This window comes from Mycteria americana, chromosome 1, assembly GCF_035582795.1.
Source record: "Mycteria americana isolate JAX WOST 10 ecotype Jacksonville Zoo and Gardens chromosome 1, USCA_MyAme_1.0, whole genome shotgun sequence".
Lineage (NCBI taxonomy): Eukaryota > Metazoa > Chordata > Aves > Ciconiiformes > Ciconiidae > Mycteria > Mycteria americana.
The window spans coordinates 15,084,742-15,111,505 of record NC_134365.1 but is presented as its reverse complement, the minus strand read 5'-3'; the positions used below and the strand labels follow the sequence as shown (position 1 = coordinate 15,111,505).

Sequence of the window (26,764 nt, the reverse complement as noted above, 5' to 3'; positions counted from 1 at the left end):
CTTCCACTGCTGTTTTCTGGTATTGTATGTAGTAAAACTGTACAGACATATCAAAGTCAACAGACAAAGATCTTGGCAGTCAAGAGCAGAACCCTAACTTTCAGTCGCAGCAAACTTGGCCCTAGTAGGGTCATCCCAGAGCCAAGGAACTAAAACACATGGGTGCCCTAGTCTGGGCCTGCCCCAGGGTCGGGCTCCCAGGCATCCAGGGAGAGAGGTCAGGGGGAATGACAAACTGGAGTCCACAAGCTTGTCTTTCAGGAGAAGATGAGGGACTCGACAGAAAGTCCAGATCAACTCTGGAAGTGGTCCAGAAATAACAGGAACAGTTCCAAGGTTCTAGAATAAAGCACTATAATGACTGGCTAAATAGAGAAAAACTACACTGCCAACAACTTTTACTTGTTACTGTAGTAAGCGGTCTTGGACATTACTTGTAACAGAAACCAGGAAGAGCCAGATATCTCAAATATCTCATTAGGTATGACTTAAATGTCTCATTGAATATAACTTTGGGAAACAGGGCTGTTTGCCTTGCTTTCATTTGGATTTTTTGATAGCTCCTTTATTCTAAAGTTACTGGCAACATTCTTTGTTTCTGTTGACACTATGCCCAGTAAGGGAGAGGTTACCTGCATTTTTTTCAGATGTTTTGTTTGCAGATAGAAAATGATCCTGGCTTTATGAAACTGCTGAAGAAGAGTCAAAACCAATTCACAATGGAAATGAGATAATGAAACTAATGATTTCTTAAATCATGAGAAAGGTTTCCAAGAAAATTACTGGAACCTGCTTCAAGAAGGAACAATTACAGCTCAGTTCTACAGGCTTCCTCTGTGTGCAAGGACAAGACATTAGGGCTGGTGTGAACATATGGACGGCCCAGGCAGCTCTCTCAAATGGCGGGCTGGACTGGGCAGCAGAAAAGTCCTCATAGATCAGCTGTTCACAGTCACAGTCCAGATTCTTGGCACAAACCTGCCTTGATTTTTTTAGTCTACATTAACACTTTGCTCCAAAACATTCATGCAAGAACAGCTGAGTCATGAGCTCTCCCATTCTCTGCTGTTCCTCCTAAAAATGTGGTTTCTATCAGTAGGGAAGAAGTTGTGGATGGTGGGGTATGATAATCTTTGTGTGTGACTAGCCCTACCCAGAATGAAATATGTGCTAGCTACTTCCCTTTTATATATCTATGTGCTGTGAAATATCTCTGATTTTTTGTCCAAGCTTCAAAACAACATTTCTAATGCAGCTATTACTGATGGCACTTGTCACTTTCTGGCTCAGTAAATATGGTCTTGCTTGTAACAAACCATAGGCTTCCTTTTAAGTTAACAACACAGATCTCCAGATCTGTCCAGGCTTTGTATGGACTTGTCTTGATCAGCCCGAAGATTTGTTTTAGCTTGTAACAGCACTTCCTAATGACTTCATCTCCCATTCCCATGCATCATGTCACTCCACTTTGTAATGCTCAATCCCTCTGTGCCTTGCTGCCCTACAGAATTTTTCAGCTGAGCACAGAGCCCATACAATGCATTGAGTTTCCTATACCGTTTAAGAAGCGTTTTTTTGAGGCTGCCTAGCTTTTTGCTACCAGCATGCCTTTAAGTCCCCATACTTGGTCCCTCATATCATGAGCTCATTAAATGGAATGATAATTTCTTTAACTGAGCTATTGTATGAGACTCCTTACAGAGCGTACCAGCAAGTGGGATCCATCTTTCTATGAGACAGAAAGCTGTTCACCATGTTTTCCTTTCATTAATCAGTGGGGAACTAGGACTCTTTATTCATGGTCTCCAACTTCTTCAGTTAAGTAATTAATGCATATGTTTAGGACTAATTTTACTTTCTCATTATAGAAAGTAGAGCTGGAAAGGAACTGTTGGATCAGCTGATGTATCAATCAGCACTACTGCAAGATTGACCTTTATTTAATAAGGTATTTTAATCAGCTTTCGACTTTTAGTTTTGATGCCTCATTTGCCTCCCCTTAAGAGTATCATCATTTAGCACACTGGTAAAGTAGATCCCTGATAAAATACTTTTATCAGGGCTTAGTCTCAGAATACACACTTTAATAATAATTCCACCACCATTTACCTTTTCTAATTTACCTTTCATTACTGAGCCACAACAGACCTTACCAACAAAGTCAGTCTCATTCCTCCCCATTTAAAAGACAGAGAAATGGAGAAATCAAATGATAGATCCAAGCTCAGTAAGAGAACCAGGAATCAAACTCAGCTATTCTGAACACTGCTGCAAGGCTTTTGCCTTACTGCCACTGAATACCAGTACAAAAATCTAAGTAGCTTCTCACATGCATATGCATGTGCTTTTCACATGCTTGTAAACACAAAAGTAGACATTTTCAAAAGGAAGACCTGGAAGTGTCTTCTAAGTCTGTATTGAAGAACCTTGACTTCTGGTCTCACTCCCCAGTTTCTTCCCTTCAGTTTCTAGTAAAACCTCCAAAATACTTTGATTTTCTGCCTGCCTTAGTTTGAGGACGTTCTCTCTTCAAGTTGGACGTTCTCAGACTTCCAGCTCTGATCTCCACCAACAGTGTCCTACACAACATATTGTAGACTGCTGTGGAGGAGGGAGCCCAAAAATCCTCTGGCTGGAGCTGTCCTGCTTTGTGTGACAGAATTCAACATACACTGGGCAAGACAGTGCATAACACCAAGGCACTGCAAAGGAAAGTCCTGGATTTGGATCCAATGACTGTTCATACAGTCCTTGGATGAAAGTTCATACCTTGAGCATAGATCCTACAGCAGTGCTATGAGAATCTTCATTCTGGAGAGAGGAAGTTCCCTCTGATGCCAAACACAATGAAATCTCCATATTTATCTTTATATTTTCTTTTTAAAAAATAGTATTTATATAGTTGAAATCACAGGCAAATGGTTGCCATTATCTAAAGAAGGAAACTTTGGGGAAAAAAATTTATAAAAAAATCTGTTTGGCTTCTAGTTACAGGTTTCTAGATGAAATATGTCTTGTGCTACTTGCCTACTGTTCTTGTACTCAGAGCTCCTTGTAGCTCATTGTGGAGGTGATACCTGAAGGAAAATAGGTTCTATTTAAAGAATGAAATTAACAACTGGCGCTAATTGCAGTGATGCTATGATAGATGAGCCACTTGTCGGTTGAAGCCGAAAGAGAACATGTGAGCTCTTCACAGCTGTGACAAGACTTTGTTCTTGGCTGACATGGCAGAGAATCATGTTTTGAAGCTAGAAATGAGGGCCAGGAATTCCCAACCTGGAACCTATGGCTGTGGGCTTCAAAGAAGAGCCCGATTTTGCCTTTGAAAAGCAGGGTACCTAAATACTTCTCCTAGGAGGCAAGAGCATAAACATTTTGACGTAGTTCCAGATTCCTCTGGCCAGCTGCAGCCTGGCAAGTGCATGTGGTGGGCTTTCTATAGCAATCCATCACAGATCACTCCCCAATGAATTTTTTCCATGTTTCCCTTCTCAAATGGAATTCAAGTGGCCAAGTTGATTCTGAGTTCAAAGTCACCTTAAGTGCTTTCAACACGGAGCCACACGCCAAAGCAGCAAGAGACTGAAGTGGATCTCTCTTGAACTCTTTACAAAGGTAGACATGGGAGGAGACTAGCAGACATGGAGAGGAATACCAGTCTAAAAAAGGGAAGAGAGTAACAGACATCCTGCATTTTATTTCTGAAAGTATTTTTATTTTTTAAAAGTACATGCTAACTGAAATGAAAAGGGGCATACACTCACTTTTTGTGTATCAGGAGGAGTCAGGGGGTACACAACTTACAAAAAAGGGACGATAATTTTATTGCATATATATTGTATATATTGTATAATTTTATTGCATAAAGAACATGGGTATACAGGGGTATACATGGTGTTCTGACTGGATCTGTACTCTTTATTACTACCGGAGCTGTTGGCAATTCTTTTATGCGTTGTAGTTATATATGACAACTTAAATCAGGTGTCAATATTCATATGTCTATTCACCTAATTTTGAACAAGTTAGCCTGAAAGTTTCTGAGTGCATGCCATGAGAACCACATGCTGATAAGCAGGGCTTTGCAATTTCACAGCAGTTTGCACATGTGTTGTGACCTGAGCTATTTTCCTTTTGAAGAATGACAGCTGATGTGCACTCTGTCATGTAGTCCCTCGATGGGACAAGTGCACCGCTAGCCTCCTGCCACTCAGCTTCAGATACTAGGCCTTTTGCAGATGGTTTTCTGTTGCAGCAGCAATCATGTGGGTAGACTATTCCTGTTTATAGAAGATGATTCTCTTGCCAAAGGTGCGCAAATCTCCATGCAAGACTTTTTTTTTTCTTTTACAGAAAACTGCTTTGTCACCAAGAAACAACTTCCCCTTAGCTTCTGTCTTTAAGGGTGTTTATTCTGCAGTGACTGCAGCTCAGGCAGATGTATGGAGCCAACCTTCAACAACCTGGATCAGGCCCTGACGGCACTGGTATGGAGAATAATGAGGGGGTAAGTGTCAACCAACTGGCAAGTCCTGGGCTGGGCATCCTGCGCTGAGCTCTGTGACGAGATCTCTGCAACGTGGCTGTTGGGAGTGATGTGGTGTAGCTTGAGTCCGTGTGCGTTGCAGTCACTGCAAGGTAGATGAATCCTTCAAATCTCCTGTCTAGCTCCCAGCTCCTTTTATCTATTCCAGCCTTAGACTTGTAACTCTGGGAAATCTTTAGTGCAAATTGCTTATCTGTGACCATATGGGCCCCAAAGATGAGTAAAATGATAAAAGTAAACACCTTGTGAAGCTGTTCTATCCATCAGAAAAGCCACAGCTGTCCACAAAGTGCATCATCCACCTGCTCTGACTGATATTACTTAACAGGATAGTTTCTTCTGAACGGTCTTGCATTTATCACCCATAATGCATACCATATTAACACTTTCTACCATAAAACTAATTGCCCTGCACTCTCAATTTCTTTTGAAAACTTCTAATTTGGTCTCTTCAGCCTTTGGCCAGAACTTTAATGTTATGTCATTAAGACATTACAGTTCAAAATGTTAAATTATGTCATTATGCAACACACCAAGGTTTATGCCTGTTGTTGATGGCTCACTCAAAATGGTGTTGATGAAGCTTAAAGCTAAGGTGAATTCTGACTGTTTTTGTTATCACCCTGCATGCCATTAGTTTAATAACATGCAGGCCTTTAAGTCATTACCATTAGTTCCTATAAATTAAAGAAAACCATGTAATACTGTTCTCTCCCCTCCTTTTGCTAATGGCATAAACATAATGTGGAAGTCTTTTATAGAAATACCTTTTTTTTTTCAAAAGGCAGTTTTCTAAATGAAAAAGGTATGGATTGTTGTGTAAAATCTGCATGATTAGGAAACTGCATTAAATAGACTATAACCTGAAGAAAGTCTGCCAAACTTGAGTTATATTTCTCAGATGTGAAACCCGCACGGCAGTTTACTCTCACACCTAAGCAAATAAGGAATGAATAAGCACTATTTTTATAATGTAGTGAAAAAGAAAACTTTATCGTATGGCAAAAATATAGCCATCTTCTCCCAAGAATAATTTTAACAGTCAAATTCCTTACTTAATGAGCATTCATTAACCTATGTAAATATACAAACTGTAGTCATCAAAAGCATGGAGCAGGTGGACAATTCAGCACGGTAAGTCTACAGAGAAGTACAGCTTGCTCTTTTTCTGTCATCTTCTCACCTTTTTACCATCTTGTTGCATTTCATATATTTTTAACTGTTTCCTTGTCACCAATGCTCAGAAACAGCTGTGGTGCCAGCCACCGCAGACTCCCATTAATGAGCCTGTGGGAGCTGATCTGCAACAAAGCCTCCAGACAGAACTATTACCTGATTAAGAAAACAGCTGCCCAGCTGTCTGATCATAGTCTAATAATTTCTTGCTCTTGAAGGTTTTTCCACATAAATGAACACTGTTGTGACTGTTATACTTAATTTACTGTCACTTCTCCTCCGCTGAGCTACCACGTAATGATATCTACACGTGTTGGGCAAAGCCCCAGCAGCAGAGGAGAACTGACAGGGCAAGCAGAGGTTCCTCTTGGGTACAGTGTTGGTTGCTCCCCAGGTGCATTCTCCCAAAAAGCCATGATGGAGTCACAACTGTCCTTTAAGGGGACATCCTGCTTATCACTGGCTATGGGATGTCCAGGCCTGTGACCAGAGGACATCACCACCACCAAGGGGAAGGAGTCACTGGGGTCCCACCCAATGGACAGCCCTGACCATCCAGCCGCAGTTTTTACCTCTTGGAAGACAGCAGCAGCACAGGGACTCCTCCTTGAGAAAGGGATGCTCCTCATCCATACCTGCTAATGTAGAAGCAGGAACCAGCACAAGCCTGGAGGCAGACCTCATGTAGATGAGGAGGAGGAAGAAGGGATGAGGGGGTGTTTAATATTCATGGATACTTGTTATGAGGGCTTTGACTTCACATTTTAAGAGTAGCCTGGGAGGCTGAAGGTGGTATTGCTTATATCCTTAGTCTTATCTTTGTGTTTACATGGGAGGCACGCTAGTGATATTTGCTGATTTCAGTATTTTTGCATCCTGACCATTTCTAAGAGACGCATGGATACTTTGCATGTGGACTAATGCTGATGAGTAGTTCTCCAGTATCTGTTAACCTGAAAGGGGACAAGGGGACATAGTTTACGGGGTAAGCGTCAAAGCCCTCATGCATGTGCAGTGCATGCCAGGGGTACAGACAGGAGGTTTTTTGGTGCCAACTCAAGGACAAGTGTTGGCCCTAATGTTCTACCAGCTTCTTCATCATTATGTTGTAAGTAATCAACACCCCCTCTAACCACAGACCACTGCCCCAAACCGGTCACCTGAGCATGCAGCTAGTGACTGCCAGGATTACAAAACCTGCCTCACAATCCTGGCCATATGAAGCCAAAATGTTCCTCCTAAACACCATTAAATGACTTCTAGCTGCAAAAATGTATGAGTACTACCTACACATCCCAGTGCCTGCTTCAGAGTGCAGCCTTCTTGGCAGAAACCTCTCCTTGGTCTGTGGGGACCATGCTCCAGAGCCCTGCTCCATCAGCACAGTGTTGGAGATGGCAAGCTGCAGCCTGTCTTGTACAGAGATCAGAGACCACTGGAGGGAATTAAGTGCTTGTGCCTTGTTGTCTCAGTAGCGTATTTGCTCACTAGGATGCAGGCAGGGTTTCCTGGCATCCAAAAGGCCAGAAGAAGGACTGATCTCTGGCCAGCAAAGTGGAGAGCTGGAGCTCTGCTGGCACTGGTACCTGCCACGTCCCCACCACTGATGGGGGTGGTGGTGGTGTCCACCCATGCCCCTGCTGTGCTCTCCTGGGACTCCTCCGGGGCTGTGGCTGTGCCTGGGGGAAACACATGTAGGTGGGGAAATGCTGAGGGGCTGCAGGGGGATTTAGACTTGCCCTGTTGTTGCTTAGCAGAATCTTTTTGTGATGAGGAGGGAGAGGATGTCCTTTTTAGAAGACAAGTTGCCTTTTTTCTTTTCATTTGAAAGACAGTTTAAAAAGTGGTGAACATTAGGCTTGACTGTGAAGGACAAAGTGGGGTGGGTCCCTTTTTGTTGAGTTCTGGTTTCCTTTGAAGCTGCTGATGTGGTACATTTCTGTGCTTAATCCAAGGAAAATGAGCTGCTGAATGATTTTGTCCGACATGCTGAGGACCAAATGTTCTGGCAGGAGCTTGTGCCAGCGACGTGAGAGGTGATGAGCCTCCAGAAGCTGTTTTTTGCTCATAAGGTGCCAACTTCTTTGATACAAGCAGTTGTAGGGTTCATGAGCTCTGTATGGTATAGACAAATCAGACACAGTGCTGATGCCAAAAGCACTTGTGGCATAGCTGTGAATGCTATTTTGATAAGTGTTTTAATTTTCAAATGCAGATGAATATTATCCTTACAGAAAAGGGCCACAGGGACAGTCCTTGAAACTGATGCCCTCAGTTTACCTGCAGAACAGATGTACACATGCAGTTGCAAGCAACATACACTTTCCTTAACCTACAACATTAGTAGGCTCTAAGCAGGTCTGGAATCGCATGTGAAGTTCAATCTTCAAGTCCATTTATCCTTGGGCTGCATGTGCTGACTTCTGCAATTCAGCAAGCTGGGGCCAGCATACTGGTGCTTTCAGACATATGGATAATGGTCCTTCTGGAGCACGACCGAGACCAGCCATTTTTGTACAACACAGGCTGCCAAACAGCTTTTGATTTCCAATCCAGTGGTGAAGGGCTCCTAATATCTTTGCTATTATTAGAAGCAACCTACAAAATTACAAAGGTGGTGGATGAGCTGAATGCAGAATCTTGCACTAGGGGACACTTGGTGAAAATAGTAGGGGATCAATGTGAAACAGATAAAAGAAAGTACTTCTTTAGCAGTCAGTAGTGAGCTTCAGGAACTCGCTGCCACGTGGTGCTGTAGAAGCCGACAGTATCAGCAGGTTCAGAAGGGATAAGACAGATCCCGGGACAACAGGCCCATTAAAAAAACAAGGCAGGGAAACGTGACATCTGCGGTACCTGTCACATCAGATACACAGCTGTGGATGCTGGGGGAGTACGAGGGGAAGGGGCTGCAGAAATCAGCCAGGCTTGCACGTGCTCGCCTAACAGCATCTCTCCTCTTGCAACTGCGTGATAAACTACTGCGCTGAGCCAGTTTCATGTTCTTAATCTAGAAATGTGTTTTATCCCCAACCCACTGCATGAATATTCAGTTACTACAGCATCCTAGATTCCTGTGAGCTGACTAATGAGCTCAAAGCAACACAATCAAACAAGAACTAGGATTCTTCTTCACTCCTGGTTCTGATTCTTAGTTCACCGGTGCCTCACTGTATAGGCAGTCCCATTACAGAGCTCATTACCAATCTCCCAGGCCAATGCTCCCTCCTTACTGTACTGTGCTAACACATATAGTGGAATGCCGTATTACAGCCATTCATGTTACAATGCAAAATCTTAAAGGAACCAAATGAACAAATCTTCCATGGGGTATAGAAAAAGACAGAGATAGTGAAACTTAAATGCTAATGAAATAATGTACAAGTGGGTAACACAAAACCATCCCATTTACAGCTCTAAAAACTGTTAAGGGTAAGTCATGCATTGTGCAGCAGTTATGGCAATTTTGAGCTTTCTTAGATTTTGGAGGCTGAAAAGCAAAATGTTCTCTGTCCCTTCCATTTTCTTTTTCCCAGCAACTTAGGAAGTAAGCCAGCATGCCAACTTTTCAGTATAAAATAAAATGAAACCAATCATTGTTTTTAAGCAATTGCCCTCAAGGCCACCCGATAATAGTGTTTCTAAAGCAGTCCTACCTTTGTTTTCCAACTTGAGCTCCTCTGCTAGCAAGCTGTCTTGTCTGTTGCCAAGCACAAATGCCAGAAATGAGAGGATCAGGGCATCCAAGATTCCAATAATTGCCAGGATATATGCCCAGCGGACTGAACAAGCCCCCAGCGTGTACTTGTCTGTCTTTTCACCACACATCCGTTTTACCTCATCTGAATCCCAGCCATCAGGAAAAATCATACAACCCAGGACGAGACAGGCAGCTTGGAGAAAAAAGAAAAGGAGAACAATGGGATAATGAGACCAAACTTTCATTTTGATGAGAACCTACACAATTATCATTAAAGCAACACACTTTTCCATGCTGAGATTCAATGCTAGGTTACTTAAAAACAAGTCACAGAACTATATGCTGTGATTAAGTACTTAATATAAAAACCTAAGATACAACATCAGTTGTGCACCTTGCTTAAAAAAAAAGTTACATCCTGAATCCCTGGCCAGTTTTTGTACCAGCACAATCACATCTTCCTGGTGAGACTGATTTTTTCATTGTAATATGAAAGGCTCACACAAAACAAAAGGGGAAAATTATTAATAACGTGGATATTCAAAGGAAACACCGGATTACTGTCAAATGGTCAGGCAAACAAACCAGAGAAAAATAGAGGAAAAAAACTACCTATCATGTCTGGTAATCTAAGTGCTTGTAACACACATAGGTAACAGCAAAGTTTTTTTTTTTTGTCAGTTGGCAGAACCCCTTTAGCTGAAATATGTTTTATGCATAAGGTTTGTACTCCTCAAAAACACAAGTAATGACATTGTTCTGCAAGGAAAAATAAGCTGTCAACATTGCTGTCAACCTCTGATCTGGTTTACCTGAGAAATCACCACATGACATCTCAAACACAAAAAAGCGCTGATCCTTTTAACACCAAGAAAAATGAAAAGCCTCTACCTGCCTGGAAAGCTAGCTGACGTCGACCACCAGCCGCTCCAGGTAGGGGCAGCCGTACTGCAGGTGAGACAAAGGCAGTGGGTGGGTGGTCGGGTCCTCATCCATCAGCCTGGGTGACTGCTAAAAGGCTGAACTTAATTTTTAAGTAGCAGAAATTTGCTTTGACCCTTGGTTCCCAATGTGTCCCAATGTGGGACAGCAGGTAGCGTCATGGGCCAATGTGGCTCTTGTGGAGCAGGCAAAATGGTGTGACAAGTTTGGTTTTTCAAAAGTAATGTGCTCCATCACCTGAAGCAGAGTCAATCTTGCCCACTGGCCAGCAGTTGCTGTGACATCCCTTGCCTGGACGGTGCCAGGGTGAGGGCTGAGCATGCATGGCTACCTTTGCTTGGCCACCCACACCTTGGGTGGGACATGTGTGTTCCTGGGCAAGGAGACCACGAGCATGGTCCTGCTGGGCTCTAGAGCATGGTCACAGCCCTTGCCCCAGCATCTTACCAGCCCAGGTTTGGTCACAGCCTTGGGCTGGCACAGGACTTGCTGTTCAGACACGTCTTGTGATCACTGGGGAGCAGCCTCCTTGGAGGTTGTTTGCCTCTCTTCCTACTGGAGTGTGTGCCTTGTCGTGGAGGGTACCATGACAGGGATGCAGCAGCAGGGCTTCTGTCCCTGAGAGGATACGATGTGTCCTGAGGTGGTGATACATCATTACAGAAACACACAAAAAAAAAGAAACCCCATACCCTGAACCTTCACTAACATGGTCTCTCCCCACTGAGTCACTAGCTGAGAAAACCCACAGGCTGAGAGAACATACCGATATGCCAGTCTCATAGAACTGGACTCAATGTACTTCTGCATAGGACCTGGCTTCCCACTGCCCGCATGGACTGCCACCAGGCACAGCTGAAGGAGTGGAGTGCAGGCATGATTTGTGCATTGCCAGTTGCTTTTGGACAATGTCTTTCCCTGGGAAACCCCATGTGGGTTGGCCCTGCTGTGAGTGGGGTGCTGGACCAGGTGGTCTCCAGAGGTCCTGTCCAACCTCAACTGATTTTTGGCAGGGAGGCAGCACGTTGGTAACAGGGGAGAGAGAAGTTGGGTACTCATGGCACATTTTCTATCATGGGAATAGTACACGGATACGCTTAACTGCAGCCCTTGGTCATGCTGATGGACTTGTTGGCTTCACTGAAGCAAACAACGTGAGTGCAGCACTAGCTAGGGCAACAGCATAGGGACATCTTCAGTAGGGGAGGATAGGATATAAAAATTAAGTAAAATAAGAAAAATTAAAAAATAAAGATTATGTTGAATGGGTTCATTCCTCAGTTTTTATTGTATTTAGGAGAATCAGGTAATCCATATGCTTTCAGTAATTGTCTGTACTGTCTTTTCTAACTTGGAAACAAGCATATTTCCAGATTTAGCCTTTCTTTCTTAGCATGGCTGATGAGATACAATGGATCCTAAACCATCTTTTATAAGTCTTAATATTATATTGGTGCACTGTGCTCTAAATTGCAGGTATATGTGCTAATTGAAAAGAGCACACTGTGTGGCTTTCAGCCTTTTAAATGGTTGCTGAACCAGACCTCTGTTTGGAAAACATAGTTTATACATAGAGTAGCTTGTGCAACCAACAGCTGCCGTCGCTTTGGGAATTGCAACAAGTTCTTGTCTTTTCTGGACAAGCATAAGCACTGTCATTTTACATACCTCTAATGCCCACAAAACAAAAACACACCTGCACGGAATCAATATGATGAAATACTGGAAAACAGATGTGAAAACAGAGCTCAGGAATGGTATTTTCCTTTTGACAGCTACACAATTGCTGTAGACAAAGCCATGAAAGCGTGTCTGCAGAAAGCATCTGATGTAGAATAAAACTTGCGCCTAAGGCATTTGACAAATTCTTCCTGAGCAGTTCATTTGTGTGAAAATATAATGGCTTATCATACTTTCAAGGACAATTAGGCTTAGAAACAAGGACAATTAGATAAGCATTGATTTAGTCAGAACATGCAGGTTGGACAAATTGTAGTTGCCTATTGCCTGCCTTAACTCATTTGCACAATTTCATAAGATTTTCCGAAGATTTTAGAGACAAATGTACAACAATTTTCTTTCTCGAGCTGGTTACACACGCTTCCAGAAAGATTATTTCTTGCAGTCAACACATAAGCATTGCCCTCACAGTTGTGAGGGATTTCATTGAAACAATGCGTCAAATCTGCATACTTCTGGTGTTGGTGAAAATGTCCGCATTTACCCAGGTAGATGTTGACAAATGTTTACTATATAACAGCAACTACCAAAGCCAGTTTACTTTTATTAATCATCCTCAAAATGAGGGGAAGCTTAATGCTTAGTTAACGATCAATAGACATGGGATTTTTCTGCTAAGGTGCAAGAATAATTAGCAAATACTGACATCTCTGTGTTTTTTTATTACATAGCACATCAGACATATGTTCTTAGTACTTCCTAAAGATAATTTAACTTTGTTCTTTTCCACCTAGGTAATTAAAAATACGGGCCCTTATCTCAGGAACTCAGTGCACAGCTTCCCAGCTGAGTTCCTCAGACTTCCAATTAACTCATCTTTCCTGAATTCTGTTCCTGCATGCTTTGATATACTTGCTTAACTTTCTGGAGTCATTCTGTTGATTGCAGTTGGACTTCTTTTGGTAATAAGACACACAGGTAAATGGTGGCTGGACTAGATCCCTTTGCATAAAGGCAGATATCAAAGAGAGGATATTATTATTATCTCCTTTGCCTATACAGTTTACATGCTTTTTACTAGATGACTGCTTGGTCAGCATCTTCAGATGTTGGAATCATACCTTACCTGTGGTGGTTAACATAACATTAGTCAACCTCAAGTCTTCACTTGCTAAGGCAATATTTTGCACTAATGCCTTTAAGAATACAGACTTGCTCAATAATATGAAACAGGTAATGATTCATTTATCAGCTACAAGACCAAAAAGACAGATATAAAATCCACCTACAGATCTACTTTGTATTGCTAGAAATTTTTACATTTTAATCCTGCTAAAGAGGATTAGAAGATTTTTGTCTAGAAGGAAATTACTTTCAGTTTTGTACAAATTTGAAAAATGGAAACTTTTATGCAATTTCAGTGAAACTGCTAAGAGATGACTTTATAACACAGACATGGGTCCCACATCTTTGTCTAAACTTCTGCTGTCTCTAATGGAAATGTGACTGAAATGGAGATGTAACAAAGGCTACTACTGTTTTACTACTATCCAGTTCTAATAAATTCAGAAACTTTTGGATTTGGAAAACTCACCTATTGAATGAAAAGACTTAAATCATCAGTTCCTACAGACTTTTTGATTCAAGTAAGGACATTTAAATCTATATTGTTTGAAGGCAATCTTCTGTGTGTGAGCTGAATACATTGGATTAGTACCATCTTTCAGAGCCTGCAGACAGCCCAGCCTAGGACCTCTGTAGATAATCAAAAGCTTTCATGAGAAGCAGCAAGGGAAATTGATAAATGACTGATTAGTGTCACTGACACCATTCAGAACTATTTGGGCAATTCTAAAACTTACAAGAGTCATATCCACATCATTTTCCCTTAGGTTGCTTGAGAAAGCTCCTGGCAAGAATAGTGCCTTTGTAACGATGGCCCTGGGCTTACTCCGGTCCTTCCTCTAATTTTTTTACAAGATGTGGGGTAACAAATTGTTTCTCCTACATATTGGAGTCTGGTGAAGCTTTTCAAGCTTTTAAAAAATAATTAATAAATAGTAGTTAAGCATGCCTGATATACACTTACTTCTCTTCTTAAAAGCTTTTTTCTTGTATGAACAGCTAACAGAAACTGTCACATGGTTTTCCTTTAGGGCTCTGAGTGACAAGACAAATTATTCATACTAAGAGAGGGAGTCCAGGATTTTACCTCCTGGGATGAAAGGATGCAGATACGACACTTTCAGAGATTGGAAACAGACACTAAATTGTTGCTGGCACTGACATACTTGTGACCCTGACCAAGCTAATATTATCACAGCCTGCGCTCTGTGCATGAGCTCAAATGGTAATTAGCAAGCAAGTAGTTCATGATCCTATGGTTGTGCCAAATATGGTGACAGATTAATATTATATCATTGCATGGAATGAGGTTCTATTTATAAAAAGGCTGACTGTTATACAGGAAACCAGTGCTGAGAAATTCCCACTGGCAGGACTCCTCTCTCATCTTCATTCTTTTCCTGACAACATACCCAATTTGCTTGCATGGAGAGTATGATGATGGCAAGTTTCCTGATAAAAGAGTCAAAAAAATGGAATGGGAATTACATTGACCAGCTATTTTCTTTCCAAACCCACACATGCAAGAGCCTCCAAGCCTCCATGGTTCCAAAAACTGAGAGTTTCCTTGTTTTCAGATTTTTTTCGAAATGGTATTTACAAAAACAGCAATCCATTAAACTCCGATAAATTGAATAGAGTTTTTGCGAGCTGTGTTGGTGGAGTGAACTTCTAGGACACAGCGAAATGAAAGGTGAGGACTCTGGCAGGGGACACTCATTAGGACTACAGTCTTTCAGGAGCTTGTACCTGGGAAAGAAAGAAAGGGTGAAGGGAGGTGGCTGAAGTCACAGGGTCAAATACAGTCCTGAGTGAACACAGAGGCTGCACATCCATGCAGCTGAGATTGCCTTGAGTGATATGGACTGTACTAATGAGTAGGATAATAATTCTCTGTGTTTACATTTGTGTTCTGGCTTGGAGCAAATGCGCAATTTTGAAGCAAATCTCCTGATTCTCTCCATTTACTGATTCCATTCACAGAAACAGTTCTGGTACATGTAAAACAGATTATTTTTGGAGGAGCTTAGAAATTCCTTTCCACAAGTTCTTCAATACGGGATGGGGACCTTAAAATTCTGACTCAATGTGTGGGCTTCATCACCACAAAACCTGTGCCTAGGAGAAGGCTCTTGAACCATGCAGAGCTTCCTTAACACCTGAAATGGTTCTTGTGCAATACAGAGAAGCAAATGCCATATAAGACTTCTTATTTGCTGCTTTGTTTGAAGACTGCAAGATCCAGTCTTCAGCTTTGGAGAGGTTCTTCACAGAGGTGCCAACTGGCTCCCCAAGGAGATGACACAGCTTGTTACTTTGTGCCTTAAGCAGACTGAAAATTCCTCTGGCAGCAGAATATCTTGATGGTGCTCATATAGGGTTGCTAAACACATGATTGCTGTGGGGTATGAAATAGCCAGTGAGAAAAGTGGCACGAAATTCAAGATTCAAGGGCAGTGTTCTTGGAGAGCTGGAATGATAAAATCATATCTGGACTTCGGTGCCCTGGGCTCCCACGCGGGACAAGGAAGGTGCCCTGTGGAATTACTCCAGGACACCGATGTGCCACTTTCATCTAAGTGACATGGACAAAAGCAGACCTTCCTAGAGAGGCCCAGAGTTGCCCCACCCCAAGTGAAGGAGCAAAGGTTTGTGGGTTAATATTCCTTCAGAAAGCTTCAAACAACATGTATAATGGGGGCATTTGGTCCAGGAGACAAGACTAGTTCTCATTTGAAGTAAAACCCTAGAACCACATATGATGAGGATGTGAGAGGCTTCAGCAGTAACTGCTTTATTCTACTTATTCTCTTAATTTGCATCATCTTACTTGGTAATGTGGACAAGCCTGAACCTCTGCACAGGATTAAGAACATTTATAGACAGTACTAAGGGGGAGAAGAAGGAGGAGAACCTCCCACTGCATTCCTGTGATAAAATAAAAGACCTGACACAACTACAGCCACTTGACTTATTAGGGCACTGACTTTTTGATGCCAAATCTAATAAGAATATATATACATACATATCAAGAGATATGTGTATTTCCCATGCTGATTTTAAGAAAAGGTAAAAAGAAGACCAAATATTCAGTGACTGGACAGCAAAGAGAAAGAAAATAATATTGTGGAAAGCAGTAGTGAGGTAGGTGCTACAGTCAGGGAGAAAAGATGGTTGAGTTGACAGATAACTCAACCAACCTGGTTGAGTTGACAGATAACTGAGATATTTTGATGCCTGCTAGTTATGCTTAGACAGCAAAATGGAAGAATTTGATCAGCTGTTGCAAGATGTGAAGCCGGATAACAGAAATATGGTTGACCAACAGCCATTCCCAAAGACAAGCACTAAAGAGCATGAATTGTTCAGAAAGATGGAAACAACTGGGAAAGTGAAGTAACGTTACATGTGAGGAATGTGTTAAGCTGTAAATATGTAGAAAGGAATAGCAAAGATAGTGCAATCTACTTCAGTTAAGATCACTTGGGGGAAGAACTGTAAGAGAAATTTTACTGCACTAAGGGGGTCTGTTTTAGACCTCAAGTGTTGGATTCATGTATGGATAGAGATTTCTTTGATATGATAGAGACAGAAATTCTGTGAGGGGTTGTATCATCATGGGAGCATTTAACCTCCAAGTTTTGATCATTAGCCACGATAATTAAAGTGTGAGATTAATGCAGTACTATGAATAATTTAGTTAGTACAACAACTATCTTAGCTTGAGCATAAAGATAATGTAAGAGTATCATAGATTTTTACGAGTGTGTGGCAGGTGACTCACAAGGTGCATCCCAATGACTCCTTGCAGAAGATCACAACTTCTGGTGTTCCAACCATGTCATATGCAATAGGTATTTATAGTGCCTTGTCCAGAAAAAATATGGAACCTGGGGAGTATTAACGGCTGCAGGCTGAATCACCATGTGGGCAAAATAATCCCTGGAAATGTCATGACAATGAATTGCTAACAGCTATAGCAGAGGTAGATGGCTAACTGATGAAAAATGGGTAAACTGAAATTATATATGACAAGAGATAAAAATACTTCTTTACAATGAAGCAGGTATGGGAGGTGGTATAGCTAGAAGCTCACAGGAAGGTACTTGTCAAAAGTTACACTTACACTGTTTCACCTCCTGTGGTGTCCACTGGCCCTGGGATCTAATAATTTTTTTCTTCTGATTTTTCTGTTTAAAGTGTCTAAAATAACATGAAAACTATGTCACAGCCCACCAGAGTTTTTCTAACATGTCTTTGTATCACAGAATATGTGTTATGAGCTCTGTGTGTCAGCTGAAGGTCCATGCCCAGAGATCACAGGAATGACAAAGGTGCCTGCAAATGCATATGCTCAGAGGGCCATGACCTGGGAGTCAACTGCCATGAAGCCAGGTTGTTCAATGATGTGGGGATAGCCAAAAGCCACTTTTCTCACATGCTAGAGTCTCCTGAAAAAGAACTGTATAAGTAATGAAAGCAAAATAAGCTGTATAAGCAAATACTTGCTTATATTGCATCTTTGTTTTTTGTCAGATCACAGCTGTTTAATGCAATTTTGGCTTGGGTTTGCTTGGGGTAGTGGGTTGACCCTGGCTGGACACCAGGTGCCCACCAAGCCGCTCTATCACTCCCCTCCTCAGCTGGACAGGGGAGAGAAAATATAACAAAAGGCTCGTGGGTCGAGATAAGGACAGGGAGAGATCACTCACCACTTACTGTTACGGGCAAAACAGACTCAACTTGGGGAAAATAAATTTAATTTATTACCAATCAAAGCAGAGTAGGATAATGAGAAATAAAACCAAATCTTAAAACACCTTCCCCCCACCCCTCTCTTCTTCCCGGGCTTAACTTTTCTCCCGATTTCTCTACCTCCTCCCCGCCAGCGGCGCAGGGGGATGGGAATGGGGGTTGCGGTCAGTTCATCACACGTTGTCTCTGCCGCTCCTTCCTCCTCAGGGCGAGGACTCCTCACACTCTTCCCCTGCTCCAGCGTGGGGTCCCTCCCACAGGAGACAGTCCTCCACGAACTTCTCCAGTGAGTCCTTCCCACGGGCTGCAGTTCTTCACGAACTGCTCCCGCGTGGGTCCCCCATGGGGTCACAAGTCCTGCCAGCAAACCTGCTCCAGCGTGGGCTCCTCTCTCCATGGGTCCACAGGCCCTGCCAGGAACCTGCTCCAGCATGGGATTCCCCTGGGGTCACAGCCTCCTTTGGGCATCCACCTGCTCCGGTGTGGGGTCCTCCACGGGCTGCAGTGGATATCTGCTCCACCATGGACCTCCCTGGGCTGCAAGGGGACAGCCTGCCTCACCATGGTCTGCACCACGGCTGTGGGGAATCTCTGCTCCGGTGCCTGGAGCACGTCCTCCCTCTCCTTCTTCACTGACCTTGCTGTCTGCAGAGCCGCTCCTCTCACATATTCTTACCCCTCTCTCTGGCTGCAGTTGCTGTTGTGCAGCAATTTTTTCCCATTCTTAACTATGTTATCACAGAGGCACTACCACCTTCGCTGATGGGCTCGGCCTTGGCCAGCGGTGGGTCCATCTCGGAGCCAGCTGGCGTTGGCTCCATTGGACATGGGGGAACCTTCTAGCAGCTTCTGACAGAAGCCACCCCTGTAGCCCCCCTGCTACCAAAACCTTGCCGTGCAAACCCAATACACTTGGTAACAAAACTTACTATTGGAACTGTTTATTTTGAATGCTGTCACAGAGGAGTGTTACAGCTTTCTAATTTAATGTTAACTTCTCTTTGTAGAACCTGGTCTTTAGCCAAACCATATCAAACCATAGCATAGTGAAATGTACTAGATTTAATTAATGAATAAACTCAATATAAGTACAGTGTAGGCTACAGCAGACAGACCGGAGAATAGGTGCTATTATGAATGGCATAGGCTAGAAATCACTTGAGATTTATACAGCTGATGTTTCATCACAAGTTACTGATCCAAGTAGCGAAGCTATTTTAAACATGGTTTTGGTAAAGAGAAGGAAGAGCTGAAAATAATCTTACTTTCAGTGACCATGAGTCAATTCAATTTAAATAAAATGAGAATATGAATAAAATGATCCTAAAACTGGGTTTAAAATATGCATATTTCAGAGGGACAAACTTTGATAAGCTAAAGAAACTAGCTAACAAGTTAACTAGACAAAAGAGGTCCATACTTAATTGTGAGGAATGCCTTGAATTTCTTTCAGACAAAGATGTAAATATTCTGAAGTGTCTTGACAAGATGAATAAAATTCCAGAGGTACTTTCGGCTCCGTCTGAATGAGTAGCAAACTCTGTTTCCTTCTACCCTCATTACCTATCCCCCCAAAAAGCCATGGAAAAAGGAAAGAAGATGTGAGCAGAGACCTTAGAAATGATAGGAAAAGGGACTAGTTAGCAAAGAAAGACACATTTTGGAGGTTAGATAATGCAGGTCTAAAAGACAGCTTGCCAAAAGTCAAGCTGTGCTAAATCTTTCAAGATAAATTGAAACAAAAAGTCAAATAATCTTCAATTAGGTTAACAAAGAAAGAAGAAGAAAAGCAGATATGGAGTGAGGCTGGGGCTAGGACCTAATTCTTTGCCTCATTTTTCAATGAGGAGGATGACAGAGAACAGGAGGACAATGCCCTGACAGCTGATGGGCATGAGCATTCAGAAGTGGGAACTCTTGCCTCCAAGCCCATAGCAAACCTAAAATGATCATTATGTTCTCAAGCTGGAGGAATGGACTCTCCAACCCCAAATACTGAAATAACCAACACATTGAACTGCAAAGCTGGTAGGAAGGTTTTTTAAACAAATTTATTGTTGAGATACAGCAGAACAGCATATGTGCTACCTAATTTTTAGAAAAAACAAAACAAAATTGAGAATTGAAAAGTAATTGGAGCAAACACTCACCCATCAGCTTGACTTCAGTTCTTTGAATAATTATTGAAGGAAAGAATAATTAAGGACATGGAAAGAAATACAAAGTGGGGTGATGTTAGCATGGTTCTATCTGACAGCTAGGAAACAGTGACTTTATAAAAGAAAGCTAAGTAACACGCTCTTCAGAAAGCATTTGATACTGTGTCATTTAAAAACATTTATCAACCTGGAGAATACAGAGATTAGCATGAGAATTTAAATTGCTTATGGTACTTGTTCATGGGCAGCTGACCTTTTTTGCTTGAAGGGAAAGTCTCGAGCTGTTGTGAGGATACACTGGGCACCTCAAGGATCAGCCTGGGTGTCAATTATTTAGTGTTTTCATTAGGAGCTGCGGCAAGAGTAGAGTTTTGGTAGTAAAATCCACTGATGGGAGGCCCTATCAATGCAGAAGACTATTGGGACAAATGATAAAAAAGATAAAACATATGAGTATGTTGATCAGCCCTTGGAGGATCATGAGTCACATGAAAAAGGTAAACATGAGCATTGGCAGTACCAGGGAAAATTTTTTCAGCATAATGTAAGCACTAGAGCCATCCGGTGCTGGTGGTTCCTAATCTTTAGAAGAGTTGGAACAACCAGTTAATCAGAGCAAGATTATTTTAATATGTAAGGTGGTACTTTAGGAAAGGTATTGCATGATGCTGTAACTGCCCATGATAAGGGGACTAGATCTGATTATTTAGTAGGTCTTTTCAGGTCTTATGAGGAAGTTGAGAGATAAACATCTTTGAAATTAATAAAGAAAGATATCTAAGGGGAATAGCAGCCAAAGAATTAGGAGCTAGATTGAACTACAGAAAGCTAAGATCAGAAATAGTGTTGTCTATATCAAACCAAGAAGAAAATCTAGCAGAATAAATGGGGGTAAGAGGCAAAGAAGGAACTCACTATTGGGCTCTCTCGCTGTAGTCTTTATAGAAATTTGCCCTTTCCCTTCTTTATTAAAGGTTTGAAAATGTGATGGCAAAGAAAGAGGAGAGGCATAAAGTGATTTTCTTTTTTTGCCAGTCCTCATCCAAGCTGTCCTGACTTCCCTGCCAAACATCAAGCAACTAAAACAGCCTGGTTTTGTACTTGGGAAGTGCATGCCTCCAGCTTGTTTCCCAAGCTACTGCAATTGCAAGCAAATCTAAACATGCTGGTGAGTGGGGAAGTCTGGGAGTGCACCAGCCACTGTTTTCAGAATAAACATGGCAAAGTTCTGCAGGCTTCTGAGGTGGAAGCAAGATGCAGAAGCAAGAGATATTCATACAAAAAGGGAATTTCTACAACTAAGTCTATAGCAGAGTCCATAATAAATACCACTGTTTCAGTCTTTTGCTCCTGAAAACTAGCAACTTCACAGCCAGTAAGTACTCACTTGCAAAAAAGGAGGTGAAAACCTCTAAAAAAATCATGTAGTGTTGCCTAGAAAACAGATCTGCATGCCTTATGTTGCTGCTGCACTGAAGAATTTTATGATTACTCTGTATAGACACAAGAGAATGGATCCCAGAGAGGGGGAAGAGCTGTTTAACTGGAAGGGAGGCTTGACACCTGAAGAAACGGATATAAACTGTACAGGAATACATTTAGGCTGTAAAGTAGAAGGCAGTTTTGAATTGTCGGGGGAGACGTTCTGGCACAAACTCAATAGCTGTAGCCAGGCCGAAAAGTTTTAAGTTGTCCAAGTTGATGCTGTTAAATAGTTATTAAAGATGGAGTTTGATCCGTGTATTAAACAATTATTAGGATGCGTTTCCCTGTGAGGCTAAATTCAGCTACTATGGGCCTTTAAGATAACTGCAAGAACGTAAAGGTCTTACACCATGTATCTTCAGACATCAGAAACCCGGCATCGTCACTTTTCTCAGCATATGAGCTTTGCAGTAGCTGCAGAGCTAGACACAAGGACAACGCAAACAGCACCCGTTTGAGCCTCAGGGCAGGAGCAGCACTGAAGACAAACTCCAGGCTTGAGCACTATGGCCATTTTGCTGAAAAGCTTCAGATTTATTTTCCTTTGACCATAAATTTAGCAAAACTCTCTACCTGGATAAACCCTGCCCTGTACTGTAGTCAGCAAAGCTTCTTGCTAACTGTTTTTCCTCCTACGGTTACACTCTGTGAAACCAGTTCAGCTTACACTGCGTAACCATTGAGTTCACAACCAGCAAGGCTTCCCTACGCTGTTACTGAACTCCATCCACACTACTGCAACCCTCGACTGCAGGGGTTTGTCTGCGTCTCACCTGGTACGTGCCATGGAGCACACTAACAGCAATAGCATATTAGTAATGCATTAAAGAATCAGCCCCCACAGACTACTGCTTCAGAGAAACATCTGTTATGACATCCTGGTCGTGTTCACAGTTTCATTTACATGACCACTTAAGGGTATTTGACAGTCATGACTGGAAATGATTGGAAAATGGAGTAAGTCACCCATCCAGTACCTGAAATAGCATGGGTCAGTGGTCAACAACTGAGCGAGCGATTTCAAAATAGCCACCAAGAATTCAACCAATTGTTATCTGACCTCTGCTTCACTGGCTGTCACGCCATGAAAGGAACGTGAACGATAAAAACACTTGCAAGAGGAAATGAAATAAAAGCCGTGGGGGAAGTTTTCTTAAATGTGCTGAGCCTCTCCTCCATCTTTGCGGACCCCCCCGCGGCGCTGGCACAGAACACTGACTCAACGCACCGGGTGGCAGACGGGGAGCAGTGAAACACCTGCAGTACAAACAGCTGCTGGGCAGATGCCTGCGCCTGCTCTTGGTCACTGGCCAGCTGGAGAAATCTCTCCTATGGAAGCTGATTGAGAGATTCAAGAAGTTCTTTGGCAGTGGATAAGATAAATAGCCACTGGCGAGATTTCTCTGCCGTAAGCTGAGATGCAGGTTCATGGTCACTGCTACGTTCTCTGCCAAAGCATGGCTATGATTCCCAGAATATAATGCATCATGATAAGGACATGTGATTTAATGTTAAAATGAGAAGTGTTTTAAGATCTACAATTTATAGGCATTCAACCCCCTGTTTGTGAGCATGACAGTCACATTCCCTTTGCCCTCACTTGGAGCTTTGTGTTCCCCATGTACTTTAGTGGAGAAAGTGAAGTTTCAGAGGAAGTGACTGAAATCAAGTAGAAAGATGACGTGATGGACAAGGAAACATTCTGTCATGAGCAAGGGAAAAAGAAGCCATTGAGTGCATTGGGGGAGAAAGGGGAAGGCTCTTGTCCCTCTTGTCTTTTGTAAAGCATTAATGTTTTGCTAGAAATTACCTGCAGTTGACTAAATGCCATGCTTTCCTTGACAAGCAGGGCCCCTACTCACCCTCTCTGAGACATTGACTCATCCTCCAGGTATTAAAATCTGTTCAGGATTCACCAATTTCCTCAGGGCTGGGTATCCCCCAATGTACTCTGCCAGAGAGCTCCAGCTAGCTTTGTATGGGAAGATCTAGCTCCAGACTGGTTTCATTCCCCTTTTTAAAATCAGCAGCCTTCCCAAAGCCAGCCTGCACCCTGCTCCCCATCCCCTCTGAATAAGGCGACCCACGCTTGTACCTCAGAGTCGTCTGTGGGATAGGAAAAAAGTGAGACAGGGTTTGAAGCACCTTTATGCTGCAGGCAAGTGGAAGTGGGTAATGCAAAGCTAAAGGCCTGCAGAGGGGAGGACCTTAATATGTGGAGGAGACAGGCAGCTGGGAGGCAGCAATATGGGGAAGTCTCCTCTGAAAAGAGAGAGGTGGAAGCAGAAGGAGGCAGCCTTGTTCTTGAGCTGGAAATGTTAACGTTTAACTAAAGTAATTACAATAATTTAAATCTGATTTCCAAAGCAGTGCTAGCCGATATTGCAAATGGACTGGCACAGAGGCAAGACGAGTTCTGAATGGATGATAAAGGCATCAACTTTTGTGTAGTTCCTTTCGGTGCCCCTGAGGCGCACACATACGTCTTTATGCCTGCACAGCTTGTCATGTGCTATTCTTCACTTATCTCTGCTATAGCTCTTCCCGAGCTCCTAACAGCTTTGCTTGGAAGAAAAGAGAAATGGACAATAGGCCCTGAGACCGCTCGGCTGCATTGCTTCTTCATTAAAGTTGACATTTGGCAGTGAGACTTTACTGCCTTTCAGGAGCTGATGTCTCATTGAAGCTAACAGCAGCAGAGGTATCAGGGGCAGCAGTGTCTCTCCCACTGAGCATCTGAGCTTTGGATGGTGGGAGAGAGCCCTGGAGAATGAGACCAGTAACACTGGTGATGTTTTTCTCTTTTGCCTTTTCCCTGTTAAAGGGAAGACTACCCCTTTGCTTAGGACCATGCCTATGAGATCGCTGAGCCTCCTAAACTCATTGCTTTTGACATGCCAGAGTTGAGAAAACTTAAAATCTTTGAAAAAATGTGGAAGAAATCTGCATTAATTTTGTGAATATCTTATTATAATATACCTATATTGGCAGGCACATCTCATCTTCCATTTGCTGTCAAGTCTGTCTGATCAATAATGTGTCCTATTTTGTTCAGTATAACTGTAAGTCCTTGCCTTGGTGCTTTGGTAATCCTGATTCTCCTACTGGTTCCTAACTGGAAGGGTTAATTTTGGAATTTCTTTTCAGTTTTACAGAATTACATTTCTGTGCCTTTATTTTTTTTAGTCTTGCTGGTTAACCCCAAGATTTGCACTATACAGCAAAGTTTACCAGTATAGTTGTCAGCAAATCCTTGTATGCATGCACACGCAATTTCAGGTCCTGTCTAGGTTTATGATATCAAGTTGTAATACCTTTTTGAACATTTTGTAAGTCCAGCACGTGTACTGTTCTAGTGCTGCAATGCCTCTGAAGTAAAGTAATCCTTAGTACTTCCAACGCAGCAAATGACCACTCTGGTGCTGATTTTCAGCACTGATGCCCAGAAGTCACAGAAAGTAGGTCTCCCTCCATTTAAAATTTCTAGCATATGCGTATTAATATACCACTGCTGGTGATTTGTGCCTTAGAAATTAAGATGTCTGTTCAGACAGTGAAAGGACTGGAATAATGTAAGGCAAAGCAGCAATGCAAGGCAAAGGGAAAATTTGACAGTCCCACCAAAACCAAGGAGACTGACACGGGCTGCCGGAACAGCTGGGTACCTGCAAAGTTGAGTATGAAGCTTGAGGGCTTGCTAGGTGACCTCTGAAACCCCAGAAGTGCATGCTGCCCACCAGCTAATTAAGGAGGACGAACCAGGAGATGTGGTGTTTCCAAAGGGAGTAAGAGGACTCTAACCCAGCTGGATGCAGAGATGGAGCCAGAGGAAAGAGGAGTTTAACTGGGATTGCAGTAACTGTGTCTTCTTTCAAAAATGTTCATGGGTCCTGGAGCCCCATGTCCTTTTTCCAGTACTCTCTTTATAAATAAATAATGGCTGAAAACATGTATAATAGAATTGATTTCTGAACTAGTTGGTTTAGTTTAACTCTGTTGGTGGGAACCAGCAAAAAAGAGAAGAAATTCCACATGCAACTCAAAATGTTCCTGAGTGCATCAGGCAGCAAGTGTTTCTATCACTACATTGCAAGCTGTTGAAATACAGCGTAAGAGATATTTGAGCCTTTGAGTAAATGTATCTTGTATCTTGTCATTCAGACTACTTGATTTTTATAAATAAATGTTTAGAGGAAACATAAACTTCAAGACTTCAGCCCATCAGAATCACCACTGACTGTAGTAAGTTAGCAATCTTTAATGCATTATTCCTACCTCTATTACCAGTGACACCTGTGAATTTGTTTCTCAATCTCACAGCACTATTTGCATTGGAAAACGGTACTACAAAGTGACAGGGCTGAGAGCGTCTGACCTATTCCAAACAAGTGTATTGGAAGTAAATCCAATTTACTTCAGAGTTCATGACAGTTTCTTTGGAAAACTTTAGTTTGAGGAGGCACCTTCTTCAATCTGCTGACAACTCCCTGACCATGATGATGAAGACATAGATGTATGGAAAACAGTCCTGTATTTCTCTCCAAAAGTCCACTTTCAGGCTGTATGAAGGAAAGGAGAGGCTGGAGTGCCTGGTTCAGGGGAAACACAGGGACTCCAGAAATGCACAGGAAAGCACACCAAGATACTATGCAACTCCTTAGATGTCAAATACAGGGACTGTAAAACCCATGGATCAAAATTCCTTAAAACCTGTACAGTAGCAGTCTTCATGGACTCTGTCTTTTTGGCATTGGAGATACAATACCATCTCACAATTTACCTCTCATTAAGCCCAAGAGAAAAATAAAGATTTCAGAGACAACCTGTAATTCATGCAGGGATAGCAGCCAACACTTTGCCCTTTTAAGTTTGCATGGTTTAAAATGTTGTATAATGTTTGTCCTTGAAAACTGGCATTTGACACCTCAAGGTCCCTGAATAAGTCCATCAGGTTCATAAAAATGTGCTAACAGTTTCCTTACAATACCCAGGCAAGGCAAATATGGTCTATTCAGAAACAGCACAAAGTAACTCAAAGTGTATGGAGAGTGCTGCTGGTGAGGCACTCAGCTGCTCAGCACCTCAGCTACCTTGGTGTTGAGCTCCTCAAAATCAGACAGTCTTTCCTCTTAGCCCTTCTACTATGAGAATAATGTTTCCCATCTCGGTTCATGAGTACAACATAAAGACATA

At 42.3% G+C, this 26,764-nt stretch overlaps 1 protein-coding gene across 1 annotated transcript in view; it reads right to left on the bottom strand.

Annotated features, from left to right (window-relative positions):
• Positions 1–6,673: 6,673 nt before the first annotated feature.
• The window catches only part of LHFPL3 (LHFPL tetraspan subfamily member 3), a 187,528-nt gene continuing 167,437 nt past the window's right edge, over positions 6,674–26,764 (bottom strand). Inside the window, exons 2-3 of the mRNA XM_075494580.1 lie at positions 9,382–9,618; positions 6,674–6,678 (exon numbers count right to left, since the gene is read on the bottom strand). Coding sequence (XP_075350695.1) covers positions 6,674–6,678; positions 9,382–9,618 — 242 coding nt within the window. The remainder of the gene's footprint in view (positions 6,679–9,381; positions 9,619–26,764) is intronic.